General features: G+C 41.6%; 1 protein-coding gene across 5 annotated transcripts in view; it reads left to right on the top strand.

Moving 5' to 3' along the window:
* The window catches only part of dpy19l1l (dpy-19-like 1, like (H. sapiens)), a 114,773-nt gene that overhangs the window by 76,451 nt on the left and 17,447 nt on the right, over window positions 1–20,875 (top strand). For 2 of the 5 annotated variants that reach the window (XM_073049843.1, XM_073049877.1), the window contains exon 18: window positions 9,676–9,777. The exons of 1 other annotated variant lie outside the window; for it this stretch is intronic. In XM_073049843.1, the coding sequence (XP_072905944.1) occupies window positions 9,676–9,777 (102 nt within the window). Of the gene's footprint in view, window positions 1–9,675; window positions 9,848–20,875 lie in introns of all 5 variants that reach the window. 2 more of the 5 variants (XM_073049867.1, XM_073049857.1) reach the window with 1 other exon arrangement.

The following is a 20,875-nucleotide window of genomic DNA, read 5'->3' as shown; positions in this document are numbered from 1 at the left end:
CATCTCCCTCCTATATGCTGATTTGTCAATACCTTTGATTTGGCCTGTGGCAGTGGAGTCATTAACAAACTTGAATATGGCTTTGGAGCTGTGCTTAGTCACACAGACATATGTAAAGTGAGTAAAGCAGGGGGCTAAGCACACAGCCTTGTGGTGTACCTGTGCTCCTGGAGATTGTGGAGGAGATGTTGCTAATCCAAACTGACTGGGATCTGCAAGTGAGGAAATTGAGGATCCAATTGCACAAGGAGGTATTGAGGCCAAGTCTTGAAACTTATTGATTAGCTTTGAGAGGATGTTAGTATTGAATGCCAAGCTGTAGTTGATAAAGAACATCCTGATGTATGAACATCTGTGCTGTCCAGATGTTCCAGAATTGTGTGAATAGCCAATGAGATGGCATCTGCTGTGGACCTGATGTGCTGGTATGCAATTTGAGTGGATCCAAGTTGCTTCTGAGGCAAAAGTTGATATGTTATATCACCAACCTTTCAAAACACATAATCTCTGTGGATATAAGTGCAACTGGACAACGGTCTTTGAGGCAGCTTACCACATTCTTCTTAGGCACCGGTATAACATTAGACTGCCGAAATGAGAGGTTTGAGATCTCAGTGAACACTCCAGCCAGTGGATCAGTACAGGTCTTTAGTACTCGGCCAGGTACACCATCTGGGCCAGCTGCTTTCTGTGGGTTCACCTCCCTGAAGGATGCTCTCACGTCGGCCTCTGACTGAAATCACAGGATCATCATGAGCTCTGGGCTCATGGCCTCTGATCTGCCCCTCAGCAGATTGAGAATCTCATGGTTCATCCAGGGCTTCTGGTTGGGAAAGACTCTGAATGAAAGTCTGGAAAGGTCAACATTTGATAATCCTGAAATCCAGAGTTCAGTGAGTGGAAGCCAGTTATCAACTTGATGCAGTGTCCCAGTCTTCTGTCTGACTGAGAAGGTCATGAGTTTGAACACCAACCAGAATCTGAGTGCACCATATAAAGCCACTAGGTTTTGGAAGTCCAGTTAAATAAAACAATGCTTGAAACACTGAATAGGTCAGATAGCATTTATCAAAAGAGAAATGGTTAACGTTCCAAGTCATGATCTTTCATTAGAATTTGGACTGTTGATCTGATGCTTTAACTCTGTTTCTCTCTCCGCCTGCTTTTAGTATTTACAGCATTTTGTTACAGAACATAGAATATTGCATTTCTGTACTGTGCAGGCCCTTCAAGCCCACAATGTTGTGCTGACTTTTTAACGTACTCAAAATCAATATAACCCTTCCTACATAGCCCTGCATTGTTATATTATCCATGTGCCTATCTAAGAGTTTCTTAAAAGTTCCCCAGGTATCTGCGTCTACCATCACCTTTGATAGTACTTCCCACTCACCCACTACTGTGTAAAAATGTTCTGAAAAATTACAAAAAACACACAACTTACCTCTGACATCATCCCTATACATTCCTCCAATCACTTTAAAATTATGACCCCTTGTATTAACCTTTTCCACCCTGGGAAAAAGCCTCTGGCTATCCACTCAATCGATACCATTTATCTTGTATGCTTTTGTTAAGCCGCTACTTTGCTCCAAAGACAAAATCCCTAGCTTGCTCAGTCAATTCGCATAGAACATACTTCCTAATCCAGGCATCATCCCGGTAAATCTCCTCTGCACCGTCTTTGAAGCTTCCACATCATTCTGGTGACCAGAAATGAACACAATATTCAAAGTGTGGTGTAATCAGGGTTTTATCGAGTTGTGACATTACTTCACCTTCACAGCCCTATCAACTTGCCTGTCTATGAACAAGATCCCTCAGTCCTCCACACTGCTAAGAATTCTATGATTAACCCTGTTTTTTGCCTCCAAATTCAATCCTCCAAAGTTTCCAGGTTGGATTTCATCAGTCAGTTTTCCAGCAGTTTGGTTTTGTTTTTAAAGGAGTTTGCAAATTCTCCCTGTGACTGCTTGAGTTTCCTCAAGGTGCTCCTGTTTCCTCCCACAGTCCAAAGGTGTAACAGTTGGTAGGGTAATTGATTATTGTAAATTGTCCCGTGATTAGGCTGGTATTAAATAGGTGGGTTACTGGGAAGTGCGGCTCAGTGGGCTGGAAGGGCCTGATCCATGCTGTATCTCTAAATAAACAATTAAGTAAATAAATGCAGGTTTATGCAGAAATTCCAAAATCCAGAAACCATCACAATCTGAAATTGTATTGTGTGCTGACATGATGTCACATGGAAAATTCCACAAGGCGCTGAGAAGGTTCCACGTCCCTGCACATCCCAGACAGTTTTGAAAAATGATCTCACCTATGTAATGAAAAATAGAAAAACGCTGCATAAACAATAATGAAGATCTCGGCTGAAAATGGAATGTAATTGTGAAAATACGGCAAGCCAGTTGCAGAAATTTTTGAAAATTTCTAAAATTAAATTTCTCAATGTTTAAAATTTTTTAAAGATAACAGTGTCTGCTTATCACAAAGCAGCAAAGAAATTCATCAGTGAGATTGTGAAGACTATCACTGATGAAAATCTAACAGCAGAACAAGTCTACAATGTTTTTACACCTTACATTTTTAAAAATAATAAAATATAAGTATGTACAGGGTACTGTAACTTTTTAATCAAAACACGGCATCGGGGTGGAGTCTGAAAGCCTACCATCGTTTGTTGTTGTTTAACAACTGATTCAGGTAATCTCCTGATGCTGCTGTGCTGTTTGTGTTATCCTGCACACATTATATTTTCATTATATTAATGGTATATAATAATTTGTACTGTTAAGTACATATGTGTGATGAACAAGTGTAAGACAAAGACTGGTTACTAGTAGCACACTAAATTCAGAGTCAGAAGTGATGACGATCCCAAGCTATCTTATTATATATTCCAAAATCTGAATCCAAAATCCATCCCCAAGCATTTCAGATAAGGGATACACAACCTATGTTAAACAAACTACGTCTGGTCAGTGTTGGGTTTACCCACCTTGGCAATATTGGTCTATTAGTAATTACTGTTGTTTCTACTTCATTCCTGACAGACATGCTAATGTTATCCATTTTCTGCAGTACTAGCTCAAGTAGTTTAAAAAGTAATCCCTCTTAATGTTTAATGTCTCATTAATGTTCCATATGAATAAGCAGCCATATGAATGGGATGGAATCTGTAGTCATATAAAGAATATCAAAAGACTGCAGATGCTGGAAATATGAAGTAAAAACAAAATTTTCAGGAAAGTAGTTCAACCTTTACTCAATGAAAAAGAAACAAGTTAACGTCTCAGCTTGAAGACTGCATTTCTCTTCCACAGACACTGACTGAATTGTTGAATGTTCCTAGCACTTTCTATTTCTATCATAGATGTTCGACAGCTGAAATTAACTTTCTCAGTGCACTTTTAGCAGATGCAGGGCTATTTGACTGGGCCAGAAGCCATTGCTGTGGTTATGTTTAAATAGTTGCTGCTGCTGTCATCTACCATCTACCCATGGATGTTAGGATACAGGTGATAGTGGAATATTGTCAACTTCAGCTCCCCACGGATAATCTATCTCCATTTTACATTGCTCCACCATGGCATACAATGGATCTGTAGTAGGACTGTAAAACCAGAAGATATAGGAGCAGAATTAGGCCATTTAGCCCATCACGTCTGCTCTGCCAATTTATCCTGGTTGATCCACTTCTCCTCTCAGCCCCATACTCCTACCTTCTCCTACCTTCATGCACTGACTAATCAAGAATCTATCACTCTTTGCCTTAAGTATACCCAATGACTTGGCCTCCACGAATTCTACAGGTCCACCACTCTCTGGGTGAAGTAATTCTTCATCTTCATTGTAAATAGATGCTCCTCTATTCTGAGGCTGTGACCTCTGATATTAGAGTCTCCCACCGTAGGAAACATCCTCTCCACATCCACTCCATTGAGGCCTTTCAGCATTCAATAAGTTTCAATGTGGTTAACTCTTATTCTTCTGAATTCCAGTGAGTAAAGGCCCAGAGCCATCAAATGCTCCTCATATGACAAACCTTTCAATCTTGGAGTCATTTTCATGAACCTCCTTTGAACCCTCTCCAATGTCAGCACATTCTTTCTAAGATGAGACAAAAACTGCTTACAATATTCCAAATGAGGCCTCAGCAGTGCCTTATAAAGCCTCTACATTACAACCTTGCCTTTATAGTCTAGTCCTCTCAAAATGAATGCTAACATCACATTTACTTTCCTCACCATTGACTCAACCTGCAAATTAACCTTTAGGGAATTCTGCACGAGGACTCCCAAGTCCCTTTGCGCTTCAGAGTTTTGTATTTTCTCTCCACTTAGAAAATAGGCTACACATTTCTTCTACAAAGTACATGATCATACACTTCCTGAAACTGTATTTCATCTGCCACTTCTTTGATCCATTGTATCATGTGTCTCCAAGTACCTTGAAACCACATTCTTAAAAATCGACTGCAACATCTTCCCAGTCACTGAGGTCAGACTAACTGGTCTTTAATTTTCTTTCTTCTTCCTCTGTCCCTTCTTGAAGAATAGAGTGACGTTTGAAATTTTCCATTTCTTCGGATCCATGCCAGGATCAGTTGATTCTTGAAAGGTCATTACTAATGCCTCCATAATCTCTTCAGCCACCTCTTTCAGAACCCTGGGGTGTACATTATCTGGTCCAGGTGTCTTATCCACCTTCAAACCTTTCAGTTTCCCAAGAACCTTCTCCATAGTAATGGCAACTTCACACACTTCTACCTGCTAACATTCTCAAACTTCTGGCATATTGCTAGTGTCTTCCACAGTGAAGACTAATGCAAAATATTTATTCAGTTTATTCTCCATTTCCTTCACCCCACCCCATTACTCTTGCCTCTTTTCACACTTTATGTATCAAAGAAACTTTTGGTATCCTCTTTAATACTATTGGCTGTCAATAGTATTAAAGGTTGTCAAGCTGAGGAGTGGTAGTGGGGACAAGCTCCCACTACCTAAAAATGCTCTTCACGGCATACGCCTCAAATAGCCTCTGACAACCAAGTCCAACTCCTGGCCTTCTCGTGTGGCTTAGCCTCTAGGCCCGGCGGAACTGTCTCTACTGACAGGAGAAGGTGGGTCCTGGCACCTTAAAACCAGTGCTTTGGGTAGATGGAGCTCGTCAGCCTGGGAAGGCAGTCCAGCTAAGAGAGGGTAAACTCTGATTTCAAGCCTCCGCTGCCTTGCAGCCATACCCACTCATGGGAAAGGCTTCGGGAGTAAACCCTGAGGACAAATCCGCAGCTGGAGTCCCTAAGTCCGATGTTAGATAGATAGATAGATACTTTATTCATCCCCATGGGGAAATTCAACTTTTTTTCCAATGTCCCATACACTTGTTGTAGCAAAACTAATAACATACAATACTTAACTCAGTAAAAAAATATGATATGCATCTAAATCACTATCTCAAAAAGCATTAATAATAGCTTTTAAAAAGTTCTTAAGTCCTGGCGGTTGAATTGTAAAGCCTAATGGCATTGGGGAGTATTGACCTCTTCATCCTGTCTGAGGAGCATTGCATCGATAGTAACCTGTCGCTGAAACTGCTTCTCTGTCTCTGGATGGTGCTATGTAGAGGATGTTCAGAGTTATCCATAATTGACCGTAGCCTACTCAGCGCCCTTCGCTCAGCTACCGATGTTAAACTCTCCAGTACTTTGCCCACGACAGAGCCCGCCTTCCTTACCAGCTTATTAAGACGTGAGGCGTCCCTCTTCTTAATGCTTCCTCCCCAACACGCCACCACAAAGAAGAGGGCGCTCTCCACAACAGACCTATAGAACATCTTCAGCATCTCACTACAGACATTGAATGACGCCAACCTTCTAAGGAAGTACAGTCGACTCTGTGCCTTCCTGCACAAGGCATCTGTGTTGCCTTCAACCTCGTTCTAGCAACTCCTGCGGCGTCAATGGTGCCAAGCTGTCTTGGCCCGTGCCCTTCCCTTGGACAACATCAGTGTCATGGAGAGGGGAGACTTGCTGCATGGGCAACTGCTGGTCTTCCATACAACCTTGCCCAGGCCTGCGCCCTGGAAACCATTCCAGGTGCAGATCTGTGGACTCGCGAGACTAATGGATGCCACTATTGGCTAGCTTGCCTTCGTCTTCCATCTTTTCCTTCTTTATGACAGTAAAGCCAAACTTAGTGAAGACCTGTATCACATGAGGTTGCATCAAAATCCAACACTTTTCCTCGTCATTCACTACACTGTTGCACCTCTTTATTTAAAAAAAACTTCCCTTGGGAATGAAGCTACTGAACTAAAGGGAACCTCTTCAGCCTATGACAACTATACATCAGAATCAAGGCCACCCTGGCCTGAGTAATGGAGCTAATGGAGTGTACAAACTCCATGGCAGACTCAGCTTGTTCACTGAAGCACATGAGAGGATGAAGCACACACCCACGATCTCGCAGGTCAACTTGGTCCCACACCACATTGCCCTCCAAGTCAAAGGTTTGCAGTGAGACTACCACTTGGTGAAGAAGGACGTTGATGGTAACATTCATCCACCCCTTCCATGTCTTAGTTGATTTTAGTAAAAAGAATTTGAAGATGTGCACAAAGCTCATGGTTCAGTTGGTGGTTGTGATCCCTGCCATCGTATTTGCTTTGCAGCAGGATCCTCAAAGCACTGGAAAATTGTGAACCAATGTCAGCATCCTCTCCCAAAAGAGTACACACAACATTGAAGCCCCAGTTGGGTCCATTGGACAGGCCACATCATTCGTGTACCTGACATTGGATTCCCAAAGCACACACTCAGTTCTGTTAAAGAGGATATTTCAGGAGAACATAAGGGATTAAAGGATGTGCTCAAAGCCTTATTAAAAAAATGCAACTCACCACTGACTTGGAAACTTCCATTCTATAGCTGCTTAAGGTGGAGAAAGAGCACTTGGGATGAGAGTGTAAATCTTGAGTTCATGTGTTGGGGATACACACAAAAGTGCAGTATAAGGTGGCAGTAGAAATTCATCCACTCCCTTCTGGTACCAAAATTGGCCTCAGTAGCTAGCCCCATCAAACAAGTGAAAGCAAATCATCCTTCATACCAAGGAGCTGGTGCAATCTGTTTCTGATGTCCTTCATCAGTTATTTATTTAGACTAATCTTGTCTCTTAAATTGATTCCTTTGTAAATCTAGTAGTTAGGCAGAGTAATAAAATAGCTGTTTTGTGAAGAATAAATTATAGGGAAAGTACCCACTTCATCAAGAATCCCAGGACCTTTAGATGTTGAAAAGGGAGTCGAAGATTTTTTCAGTTTCTCTTGCATTGGTCAACTTCAGAGAATACCAACGACTGAACTAAATGCAGATGAACCCTGCTGATCGTAAGAGTATTGTTAATCTTCCAATCAGGACTGAGATTGCAAACAACCATTACAATGACTTGAATCCATCAGTATAAACCGAAGGCATGCGAGACTGGAGATGGTGGAATGTGGAGCAAAAAATAAACAGCTTAAGGATCTCAACCCGAAACATCGGTTATCTGTTTCCCTCTACAGGTGCTGCCTAACCTGCTGAGTTCCTTTACCAGATCGTATTTTGCTCCAGCAAACCATGTTCAAACATTTCAGTGCTTCAGGAATGCTTCACTGTTACGAAGCCTCTGCACTTGTGAATGTTAGTTTTGAGAGCAAAACTTCCAGGGACTGATGTTCTGCAAGTGTTCTTTTTGGAAATCCATATCTTTCAAGACAGCTTTATATGTGAAAAATTAAACTGAACTGGTCATTTTTCTAAAACTGTCAACACTTTTTCTATTTGTGGCATGATGCTTGGTAGTTTGGGCAGATGTACAGTAATAACCTGTTAAATTTTAGAAGTCACTTTATCTCGTTGCCAAAATGAAAATGCATTCAGACTTTCTCTGTTGGTCAGAGCTGTACCAGAGCATCATTGGTGCTGCAGTCAGTCTGTCATGTGTCAATGCCTTCTCAGTATCTGATGCACAATGAGGAGCAGTGCGATGGGTGCAGCAGGTGGGCCCTTCCTAAATGTGTATGTAGGTCAACCTCAGCAAAGAATCATACCTTCTCTCTGATGCACTGTTGTATGTGAGTACTCAGTGCCCATCTTAGCTAACTGGCAACAATACTTCACACAAGGGTTGCATAAAGTTGCTGATAAGGCTGATAATGTCACCAATTGGAGGAATGGTTTCAAAGATGTTTTGCCTGTGAAATGAAGCAACCAGGAATAAAGAAAACTGGTGATAGATGCCTCACCAACCCTCGTTTGGCTTTCTTGATCTCTTGAAGGTAAACAAACTCCTCACTATACCTCCCACTCCCACCTCATGTTATCTGATGAATTATTTAGATTTAATGTACTAGCAGAAGAACCAACAGTACAAACAAATAAAAGCTCTTCAAAACCATGAAATGCATAAAAACAAAGATGTTTGCAACAAATTACCACATGGTTTTATGAAGGAAAGTGCCAATCATGTGCTGTTTGCTCTGGAAACACTGATTTAGTGAAACAAAATACTGATTTATGATTTGCAGGTCTGTCTAAAAGACATTAAGAGTTAGGAGCAGAATTAGGCCATTCAGCTCTGAATATGCTCTGCCATTCCATCATGGCTGATTTATTATCCCTCAACCCCATTTTCCTGCCTTCTCCCTGTAACCTTTTGGTGCCCTGACTAATCAAGCTCCATTTTAAATATGCCTGAGCAACACACAAAATGCTGGAAGAACTCAGCAGTCCAGGCAGTGTCTTTATGGAAAAAAGTACAGCTGATGTTTTGGGCAGGACTGGAGAGAAAAAGCCATTCTTCTAAACTCCTGTGAGTACAGGCCCAGAGCCGTCAAATGCTCCTCATATTTTAACCCTTCCATTCCTGGAATTATTTTTGTGAACCTCCTCTGCACCCTCCAATGCCAGCACATCTTAGATAAGGACCTCTAAAACTGCTCACAATACCCTCATATGCAGATATGTTTTATATTACATCACAGCCAAAGGGAGCCATTGGTGCTGGATCACAGTGTAAAATACACCATACCTGAGTGTCCCTAGCCTGTCTCCCATCTTCCCATCTCTCCATTTCCCTGTTGCACCACCTCTTCCGCAAGAGCTCTTTGTGCTTTCACCCTATTCTTGTACTCACACCAGAATCAGAATCAGTCCAGCACTGAGTAGATGAATGGGGGCTTTTGTTTCCTTCTAACTCTGAAAGTCAAAGCTCACAAACTGAACTGTTAAATAGCAGCTGAAAGCAAATTCACTGTACCTGTCAGATTGAGTATTTGATAAATTATAATAGGAGATAAAATTTCAGGCTCTGGGGAAAGTCGGACCGAGTGGAAGTTTCTTTGAAAGAGCCAGCCCAGGTGTTACGGACCAAATGGCTTCTGATCTCATGGTTAACCTGATGGTGTAGCAGGAAAAGCACAGTTTGTTGTACAGGGCAATTAACAAACAACAAAAGGATCTCCCTGAACTTCCAACTGCTTTTGAGAATTTGGAAGCTATTACAAAATTAATATTGTTGTTAATCCAGACAGCTAATTTTGCTAAATTATAAAGTGTTTAAGTTATTAGTGCATTTGATTCAAATAAAACAAATTTGACCTCAAAGTAGAAGTATCTACATTGTCTTTTAGGTGAATAGGATAGGATGTCAAATCTCAACCTCCATCACGCGAGGCGCTTATTATAGTCACAACCTAAGATTGCCTGACCGATTCTGCAAAACTCGAATAGAGGTACACTCACCAGGTTCTATTTCTGTGACGTATAGGTTGGGACAAGGGCATCAGTATCTGATGTATAGGGGTAAGAACATTTATTTTTCTGTGATTACTTCTTGGACTTTTCTATAGTCTAATTAAATGTGTAGTGAGCCATGCCAGTAATACTAGTATATCTGGTTATGTCATTAGAAATGTATCTTCAGGAGGCAAATTATCATTATCACAGATTTCATGATTTCAAGCTTTTATACGAATTTACCGCTGCGGTATTGAAGTACATATTTTGTGCAGTGCACTCTGAAAATGCATTTGTCTCTCAGAAAAAGTAGATACAAAGATTCAGGCAACCTTTGTAGGAGCAAGTGCAAGGCCATTCCATTATCTGCTTCTTGCTGCATTTCCACACTTGGCATATTGTGTTCAATTCTGGTTGCCTCATTATAGGAAGGAAGTGAAAAGTTCAGAGAAGGTAGGAGGAGATTTACTAGGATGCTGCCTGGATTAAACAGCATGTCTTCTGAGGAAAGGTTGTGCAGCTGGGGTTTTTATCTTGAGCGGAGAATTGATAGAGGTGTATAAGATGATAAGAGGCTTGGATAGAGTGGACTCCTTTTTTACCAGGGTGCAAATGGCTAATACTAAGATGATTGGAGAAAAGTATGTGGGGAGGGGGAATGGCAGAAGCATTTCTTTTTCGCTGAGAGTGGTGGGTGCATGGAATGCACAGCCAGGGGTGGTGGTAGAGACCTATACATTAGGGACTTTTTAAGAAACATTTAGATAGGCACTCGGGCTATGTGGGAGGGAAGGGTTAGATGGTCCTTGGAATAGGTTAAACGGTCAGTGCTGTGTAGTGGGACGATGGGCCTGTACTGTGCTGTGTTTTATGTTCTACTGTATGTGCACTCCTCACTCTACTATCTGGTATACTGCTCATCAAACCAGAGATTAACTATAGTTCAGTAAGGAGTGCCAAGAGCTTGCTGGGAGCAACTCTAAGCACACTGCATGCTGAGCTGCCAGCCGAGTTTAGCTGCAACTCAGATTAATATGTACTAAATAACATGCTATAAACAGAGCTAAGTGGTCAAATCAAAGCTTTTCAGTTCTGCCATATAAATTCATTTATTCACAGTATGTTGGGGAATAACTAAACAAGTAACCATATAAAACTTTAGTTAGGCCGCACTTGGAAGTATAATGGGCTATTTGGCTCAGTGAGTCTTTTCCCCATAACATTTTGTGCCCTTATTAATCAAGATCTTATCACTGCCTTTATTAATCAAGAACCAATCAACCTCTGCATTAAAAATACCCAATGACTTGGTTTTCATAGCAATCTGTGGCAATGAATTCCACAGATTCACTACTCCGTGGCTAAAGAACTAACTCCTTATCCCTGTTCTAAACGGATATCCCTCAATTCTAAGGCTGTGCACTCTGGTCCTAGACTCTCCCATTATAGGAAATATTTCTCCACGTCCACTCTGTCTAGGCCTTTCAATATTTGATAGGTTTCAATGAATTTCCCTCCCTACCTCATTTGGTGGCCCAGGGCAATCAAGTGCTTCTCATACGTTAATCCTTTCATTTGCAGAATCTTTCTTGTAAATTTCCTCTGGACCCTCTGTAATGCTATCACATTCTTTTTTTTAAATAAGGGGCCCAAAATCTGTTCACAATACACTAAGTGTGGTCTGACCAATACCTTATAAAGCCTTAACATTACATGCCTTTATATTCTAGTCCTCTTGAAAGGAATGCTGACGTTGCATTTGCCTTTCTTACTATGGTTTTAACCTAGAAGTTAGCCATTAGGAATCCTATACAAGGACTCCCAAGTCCTTTTGCACCTCTGAGAATTTTTGAATTCGATGTCCATTTAGAAAATAGTCTACTCCTTTATTCATTTTACCAAAATGCATGACCATTACTTCCCTCCACTGGATTCCATCTGCCACTTTTTTCATCCTCCTAATCAGTCTAAGTCCTTCTATAGACTCCTTGCCTCCTCAACATTTCCTGCCCTCCACCTAGTTTTCTATCATCTGCAAAATTGGCCACAAAGCCATCAATTCCATCATCCAAATCACTGACTTATAACATAAAAAGAAGTGTTCCCAACACCGACCCTATGGAACACCATTAGTTACTGGCAGCAACCAGAAAAGGCTCCTTTTATTCCACTCTTTGTCTCCTGACAATCAGCCAATCTTTTATCCATCATTTTGTGTGTTGCTTTTATCCATGCTAGTATCTTTTCTGTAATACCATGGGTTCTTATATTGTTAAGCAGCCCCATGCATAACACCTTGTCAGAGGTCTTCTGAAAAACTAGGTAAATAACCATTGACTCTCCTTTGTCTATCCTGTCAGTTACTTCCTCAAAAAATTCCAACAGAATTGTTAAATAAGATTTCCCCTTAAGGAAACGACGCTATCTTCAGTCTATTTTACCATGTGTCTCCAAGTATAGTACCCTGAAACCTCACCATTAATAATGCACTCGAATATCTTACCAACCACTGAAGTCAGGCTAACTGGCATATAATTTTCTTTCTTAAGCCTCTCTCCATTCTTACAGAGTGCAATTTTTTAGACTTACAGAACTATTAGCAGTGAAAGATTATTACCGTACTAATGCCTCCACAGTCTCTTCAGCTACCTCTTACAGAACCCTGAGGTGTAGACCCATTTTCTACAGGTGACTTGCCTACCTTCATACCTTTCAGCTTTCTAAATACCTTCTCCTTAGTAAAAGTGACTACACTCAGTTCTGTCCTATGACACTCTTGAATTTCTTGCATACTGCTAATGTCTTCCACAGTGAAGGTGCAAAATACTATTGGGTTTACATAGAACATTGAACACTACAGCACAGAAACAGGCCCTTCAGCCAAACCAGCTAAAAAGTTCATCAAAAAATCTGAAAATCCCTCCTACCTACACAATGTCCATATCCCTGCATGTACTTTACATTTATGTGCCTATCTAAATGACTCTTAAAAGACTCTAATGTATTTGCTTGTACCACCATACCAGGCAACGCATTCCAGGCATCCACCACTCCGAGTAAAAAAAACTTACCCCTTTGAACCTACCCCCTCTCACCTTCAATTCATGCCTTCTGGTATTAGTCATTTCTACTCTGGGAGAAAGATAATCCCTGTCTACTCTATCTATGCCTCTCATAATCTTATAAACCTCTGCAGATCTCCCCTCAGCCTCTCCTACTCCAAAGAAAAGAACCCAAGTTTATCCAGCTTCCCATGATAAGCACATGCCCTCTAAACCAGGATCCTGGTAAAACCTCTTCTGCACCCTCTCCAAACTTCAACATCCTTCCTCTAGTGGGGGAACCAGAACTGTCTGCAATACTCCAGATGTGGCCTAACCAGAGTTTTATAAAGTTGCAACGTAACCTCTTGATTTTTCAACTCAATGCCTTGATTATTAAGGAAGCATTCCATAAGCCTTCTTAACCACTCTATTGACCTGTGTAGCCATTTTCATAGAACTGTGAAGTTGGATCCCAAGATCTCTCTGCTCAGCAAGCAGTTACCCTTAACAGTGTACTGATTCCTTGCGTTTGCCCTACTAAGGTGGAACACCTCACATTTATGTGAGGTAAATTCCCTTTGCCATTTCTCAGCCCATATCTGCAACCGGTCTGTATTGTGCTGTATTCTTTGCCAGTCTTCTACACTATCCATAACTCCACCAATCTTGCTATCACCCACAAACTTACTAACCCACCCCTTTACATTTTCGTCCAGGTCATTTATATACATCAGAGATCCCCGCACAGATCCCTGTGGAACACCACTAATTACAGATCTCCAGCTCTAATAAATCTTTCGTAACCTTAACAAAAAATAGAATCAAGTTGGTAAGACGTGACCTGCCTTCCCTCACAAAGCCATACCGGCCCTCCCTAATTAGTCCCTAGGTTTCCAAATGATCATATATCCTATCCCTAAGAATTTTCTCCAGCAATTTCCCTACAACTGACACCGGTCTATAGTTCCCAGGAATTTTCCTTGTTCCCTTCTTAAATAGAGCTACAACATTAGCCACTCACCAGTCCTCCAGGACCTTGCCTTTGCGTAAAGAGGACACAAAGATACTAGTCAAGAACCCAGCAATCTCATTCAATAACCTGGGGTAAATCCCATCAGACCTTTGGGACTTACCCACCTTAATACTCATTAGGAGACCCCTCCTCCTTGACCTCTAAACATCATAACACATTTATACACTCATCACTGATCTCCTGGTCCTCCATGCCCTTTTCTTTGGTAAATACTGAAGCAATATACTCATTAGGAACCTCACATACTCTGCATCCAAGCAAATGTTCCCCTCTTTATCCTTGAGTGGCCCTACCCTTTCCCTAGTTATCTTCTCGTTCTTGATGTATATATAGAGTACCTTGGGATTCACCTTAACCCTACTTGACAAAGACATTTCATGGCCCCTCCTGGCTTTCCTAATTCCCTTCTTGAGTTCTTTTCTGGCTTCTTTTTAATACTCACATGTTCCGTTCGATCTTGACTTCCAACGCTTTACATACTTTTCCTTTTTCTCCTGGACGAAATTAATTGTCTCTCTGGACATCCAAGATTCTCTTATATTTCCATCCCTGTTCTTCCTTCTAGTGGGAACATACCGTACCTTTTCTATACTCTTTGTAAATGATCTTTTAAAACACTCCACAAGTGTACTTGCCAGAAAAATGGTGTTCCCAATTAATCATTGTTAGTTCCTGTCTAATACTCTCATAATTTACCCTACTTTAATTTAAAATTCTACCGCAAGGTCCATACCTATCCTTATCTATAGCTATCCTGAAAGTTAAGGAAATGTGGTCATTGTTCCCCAACTGCTCACCTACTGAGAGATTAGTCACCTGGCCAGTCTCATTACCCAACACCAGATCCAGTGTAGACCTTCCTCTCGTTGGACAATCTATATATTGATTTAATAGACCCTCCTGGATAACAAATTCTGCCCCATCTAAGCCCCTTGCACTAAGATCCAAGTTTATATTAGAGAAGGTGAAATCCCTCATAACAACAACCCTATTATTTTTACAAATTTCCTTAATCTGTTTACATATATGTTTCTCAATGTCCCTGACGGTCATTGGAGGGTCTGTAGCACAATCCCATCAGTATGGTTGCACCCTTCCTATTCCTGAGTTCTACCCAAATGAGTTTTGTGTCTGAACCCTCCATTATGTCTTCCTTGAGTGCAACTGTGATATTGTCCCTGATTAATAATACAACCATACCACCCTCCTCCCTTTTACCTCCTTCTCTATCTTTTATAAAACTTGGAAAACTTGGTACATTAATCATCCATCCCTGCCCCTCTCTCAACCAAGTTTCTGTAATGGCCACATCGTAGTTCCACATACTGATCCATGCTCTAAGTTTATCACTTTTACCCATAATACTCACTCATAGCATTAAAATACACACACATTTAAACTATCTGACCCATCATACCTGTTACTTGATTTTGCCTTTCATACTTTCCCTGGCATCTACCGTACCTTCCTGTCTGATCCTTCATTAACTGACCTGGTGCTGTAGTTCCCAGCCTTCTGCAAAACTTGTTTAAGGTAGATAGATAGATAGATACTGTATTGATCCGAAAAGAAGTTACAGTGTCATAGTAGCATTACAAGTGCACAGGTATACAAATATTAGAAGAGAAGTAAGAAAGAATAAAAAATAAGTTACCCCAAACAGTCTAGCAGGAGGGGGTCATCGCCTCCCCAGTTTATAGGTTGACTCATTGTAGAGCCTAATGGCCAAGGGTAAGAATGACCTCAAATAGCATTCTTTGGAGCAGCGCAGTTGTTTTAGTCTATTACTAAAAGTGCTCTTTTGTTCAGCCAAGATGGCATGCACAGGGTGAGAAACATTGTCCAGAATTGCCAGGATTTTCTGTAGGGTCCTTTGCTCTACCACAGCCTGTGTGTCCAGTTTGACTGCTATAACAGAGCCAGCTTTTCTAATCAGTTTATTGAGCCTGTTGGCATCACCCATGTTGATGCCATTGCCCCAGCTCACCACTGCTTAGAAGATTGTACTGGTGACAACAGACAGGTAGAACACTTAAAGGAGAGGCCTGCATACTCCAAAGGACCTCAGTCTCCTCAAGAAGTAGAGGTGACCCTGGCCCTTCTTGTACATCGCCCCTGTGCTCCACTCAAGTCTGTCATCCAGGTGCACCCCCAGGTATTTGTAGGTCCTCACCATCAATAATAACAGGGAGCAGTGCAGGCTTAGTTTTCTTAAAGTCTATCACCATCTCCTTTGTCTTACTGATGTTGAGCTGCAGATGATTCAGCTCACACCCTTTGACAAAGTCCTCCCCCAAGGCCCTGTATTCATCCTCCTGTCCTCCCTTTATACATCAAACTATTGCTGAGTCATCAGAGAATTTCTGCAGATGATATGACTCAGTGTTGTATCTAAAGTACAAGGCATACAGAGTAAACAGGAAGGGAGCCCTGTGGGGCCCCAGTGTTGCTGATAGCCATGTCTGACACTCAGCTTTGAAGCCGCACAGACTGTGGTCTCCTTAGTAGCATTAGCAAACCTCCCGGCCAGGATATTGGTTCCCCTCCAGTTCAGGTGCAACCCGTCACTCTTATAAAGGTTACCTCTTCCCCAGAAAGGGTTCCAGTGATCCAAAAACTTGAAACCATGCCCACTGCACCATCTCCTCAGCCACTTATTCATGTGTGCTATCGTCCCATTCCTACCTGCACTAGCCCTCGGCACCAGGAGTAATCCAGAGATTCTTACCTTGAAGGTCCTTCTCTTCAGCCTCTTTTCTAACTCTGTATGCTCACTATGTGGGACCGCTTCCCTTTTTCTGTCTATGTCATTTGTGCCAATGTGCACCACAACCTCTGGCTGTTCACTCTTCCGTTTGAGAATATCCTGCAGCCGCACCAATACATCTTGGACCCTAGCATCTGGGACACAACACACCATCCTGGTGTCTCTAATTGTGGCCAGAGAATCTCTCCTATCTGTCTCCCTAATTATCGAGTCCAAAATCACTACCATGCTGCCTGACTTTACCCTTTCCTACTGAGCCTCAGAGCTGCCCACAGTGCCACCAGCCTGACTGCTGCTGTGCCCAGCAGTGTCCAAAGAGGTATACTTCACTGACTTCTTAATCCCCTTACCTGTCCTAGTGGTCATCCATCTACTGTCCAAAGCCTGTACTCACCTCTTCAAAAGTCTCATCTATAATATCTTCAACCTCCTGGATGATCCTGAATACATCCAACTTAAGCTTCAACTCCCTTGAGCTGGACAGTCCCCATTAGATCATCAGCCTGAGTTGTCAGTTCTGTTTCACTCATCATAGGTTTTACCTGACTTACTGAGTATTTCCAGAGTTTTCTGTTAATATTAGGACGTGGAGACTCTGAAGAGGGTACAGAAATGTTTAGCAGGATGCTGCCTGAATGTGAGGGCATGTGCTGCAAGGAGAGATTGGACAAACTTAGGTTGTTTTCTCTGAAGCATTAGAAGTTGAAAGAGGAACCTGATAGAAATTATAAAATTATGAAAGGCAGAGATAGTGTAAGCCAACAGTCTTCTTCCAAGAATAAAAATGTCAGGTAGTAGAGGGCATGTACTTAAAGTGAGAGGGGAAGGATTAAAGGAAATGTGTCAGCAATTATTTTTATACGGGCTGTTGGGGGGGGTAGTGTTGGAAGCAAATATAATAGTGGTGTTTAAGAGGCTGTTAGACACATAAACATACAGGGAATGGATGGATATGGATGTACGGGCAGAAGAAAATCAGTTTAATTGGCATGGTGTTTGGCACAGACATGATGGGCTGAATGGCCTGTTCATATGCTGTACTGTTCTATGTAACCACAGGGAAGGATGGTCAGAATATCGCCATCCTCAGCTGTGGTTTAGTCTGATAGTGAGTTGGCTGAAACATTCAGAACCCCATTCAGCCAGAAGTGCTGAGTGCATAGTTCATCTTAGCTTTCTCCTGAGCACTCCATGTCACAGGGTTAATTTCAATTGAATTCCCTTCCTCCACAGATGCTGCTTGACCCTCTGTGTTCTTCCAGCAATTTGTTTCTTTTGTTCCAGTTTCCAGCATCTACAGTCTCTTGTGTCTCGTAGTTTGTTCCATATGATATCAAAAAAAGGCTGAAGATGTTTATTGTAGAAAACTATGGGACCAAACAACATGCTAGGTGTAATCCTAGAACCTTTCATTTCCCAGCCAGTAATAACTCCTGATCAACTGCTCCAGTTGCAACACCAGCATCTACCCAACAACAGGAAAACCTGACCAATCACAGATTGTTTTTACGAAACAGGACTAATCATTCCCAGCTTACTAGTTTGCTCTCCCAATGCAGTGTAGCCACAATATCTGTGACATGCTTTTCAGTGACTTGTTTAGGCTGTACTCACCAAAATTCAAAAGAGTACCTTACCTCCCAGTTTCGCACTTTCAGTACTGGATCAAGTTCAAGTTTTTCTATTCCTCTGTCACTCTTAGTTCAAAGTCCTAAAATGTGCTCTCCAGTAGCCCTACAGATGTACATTTACTACATGATTGCAGCAGTTAATGACAGTAGCTCACCACCACCACCACTTCAGGGGCATTGTTTGGTTAGCTTTGAGAATCTGAGCATTGCCATCAAACCCACTATTTCTTGTCCATCCCTAGTTGACTCTAAAAAGGAACAGGAAGCTGCCTGTGTGCTTCCAAAGTGGTCATAAGGAAGAATTCCAGAATCTCGACCCAGTCTTACTGAAGAAGTGGTGATATATTTTCAAGTTAGAATGTTTAACATGTGGAATAGAGTGCCAGTCAAACAGACTTTTATTTGTCCCAGATGGTGTCAAATTTAGGAATTACTAATACTGCACTCATCCCGAAAAGTGGATAATATTCCATTATAGTCATGACCATAGTCTTGGTGGAAAGACCTTGGGATATCAGGAGGTGAGTCACTCACCACAGGAGACCCAATTTCCAACCAGTCCTTGTACAAATATTATTTTTGTAGCTGGTCCAGTTAAAGTTTTGATCAGTGGTGACTCCCAGGATGGTGATAGTGGAGGACTAATGCTATTGAATTCTTAAATTCTTAAGGTGAGATAATTATTCTGTCTCATGTTGGAGATGATCATTGTCTGGCACTTTTAGGGTATACCTTTTATTTGTTACTTATTCAGTGTTGCTACTTACAGGCATGTTCTGCTTCACTTCCTGAGGAGTTGTGAATGGAGTTAAACATTGTGCATTCATCACTTCTGAAGTCTTATGGGAAGAAGGTGAACAATGAAGTAGGTAAAGATGGTTAGACCTAGAACAACATTCCCTCTTTTTTCTGCAGTCTCTGTTCCGTCCACATCCTTGCTAGTAACCAGAGGCATTGGAGAGTCAACCACATTGGGTGGGACTGGAATCACATGTGGTAACCAGAGCTGTGCACAATACTACACTCAAATTTATTGTTCACCCTTCATCCACTGACTTTGCTTTGAACAGGGGGCCTTGAAGTTACTAGCAATCACCTTCACCTCACCTCAGCTCTGGAATTCATCTCCTAGGACCATGTGTGCACCAGGTAGGGTAAGACTGAACCCAAATTGTACAGTAGTTAGTTGGTTTGGGCATCCTATATTTTCTGAACAGGACATACCCAAGCAATGTTGCACATTATTGGATGTGATGTAACTAATATAACAACTTGGCTAAAAGTGCAGCTCGTTCTAGAGCTCAGCTCTTCAGTATTGCAGTGGAGATGTCTCATCACCCAGCTTTCTGAGGTGAATTAAATTGGTTGTAGGCTTTTGTGATAGTGATGATCTCAGGATGAAGTGAAATGTATCATCTGTTTGGCTAAACATATTTGTGAATGTAAGGTGCAAATCTGAGTACAGCTCTCTCAAGAAGGTGCTTGCACTCTGTGGGATAGCTCTCACAATTTATTCTCTAGTCTCCACAGGTTTGTTAGGACAAGATCAACTGGGCGCGAGTGACTTTGCTGAGTCCATGTTGTGCCTAGGTACCAAGTGGTCTTTCTGGTTTTACTCTTCTATTTGAATGTACCAGTGATGGTAAAGCCACTTCAGAGGCATTGACGAATTCACCACATGGGGTGAGTCTGGAGTCACGTTAAAGGCAACAGATTGCATTCCCTCAAGAACATCAGTTGACCAGATAGTTTTCCACATTATTACCAAGACTAGTTTGTGTTTGCTTCTCTAAATTGTTTCTGCTGCATCCCATCTACTTCAAAGTTTGACATGTGTGTTCAGAGATGCTGTTCTGTACACCACTGTTGTAACGCATGGAGTTAGTGTCGCCTTCCTATCATCTTGAACCAGTCTGGCTATTCTTTGATTTCTCTCATTACCAAGGAACCTTCACCCACAGAACTGCTGCTCCCTGGATGTATTTGTTTTCAAGTTAAAGTTTATTGTCATTACACTATACGCATGTATACCAACAAATGAAACCATATTCCTCCCGACCAAGGAGCACAACACAGTACATATAATTCACACACAAAGATTAAGTAATATTACCAGAATTAAATTAACAAACAATCAGTTGCATCTATGACGCCATTTAAAAAGTAAACAGTATAATGCTACTGAAGTTTGATACTTGATGAGACCTGGTTGGTGGCAAGGAGTTCAGTAGTCTCACAACCTAGTCTCACACCCTAACAGTCCTTGTCCTAATCCATTCTTTGTAAACTCTAGAGACTGTTGTGCATGAAAATCCCAGGAGATCAGCAGTTTCTGAAATAATCAAACCACCCCATCTGCCACCAATAATCATTCCTCGGTCAAAGTCACTTAGGCCATATTTCTTCCTCATTCTGATGTTTCTGAACAACAACTGGACCTCTTTACCATTTACTGGACCTCTGCAAGCTTTTATGCACTGTATATCAAGGCAATGAGTATAGTAGTAAGGCATTGGGCTCCAGTTGTACAAGCCGCTGGTTATGGCACAGTTGGAGTATTGTGTGTAGTTCTGTCATCAGACTTTAGGAAGGATATGAGTAAGTTAGAAATGGTGCAGG

Source organism: Hemitrygon akajei, chromosome 1, assembly GCF_048418815.1.
Source record: "Hemitrygon akajei chromosome 1, sHemAka1.3, whole genome shotgun sequence".
Lineage (NCBI taxonomy): Eukaryota > Metazoa > Chordata > Chondrichthyes > Myliobatiformes > Dasyatidae > Hemitrygon > Hemitrygon akajei.
This window is presented reverse-complemented; position numbering and strand designations above follow the sequence as displayed.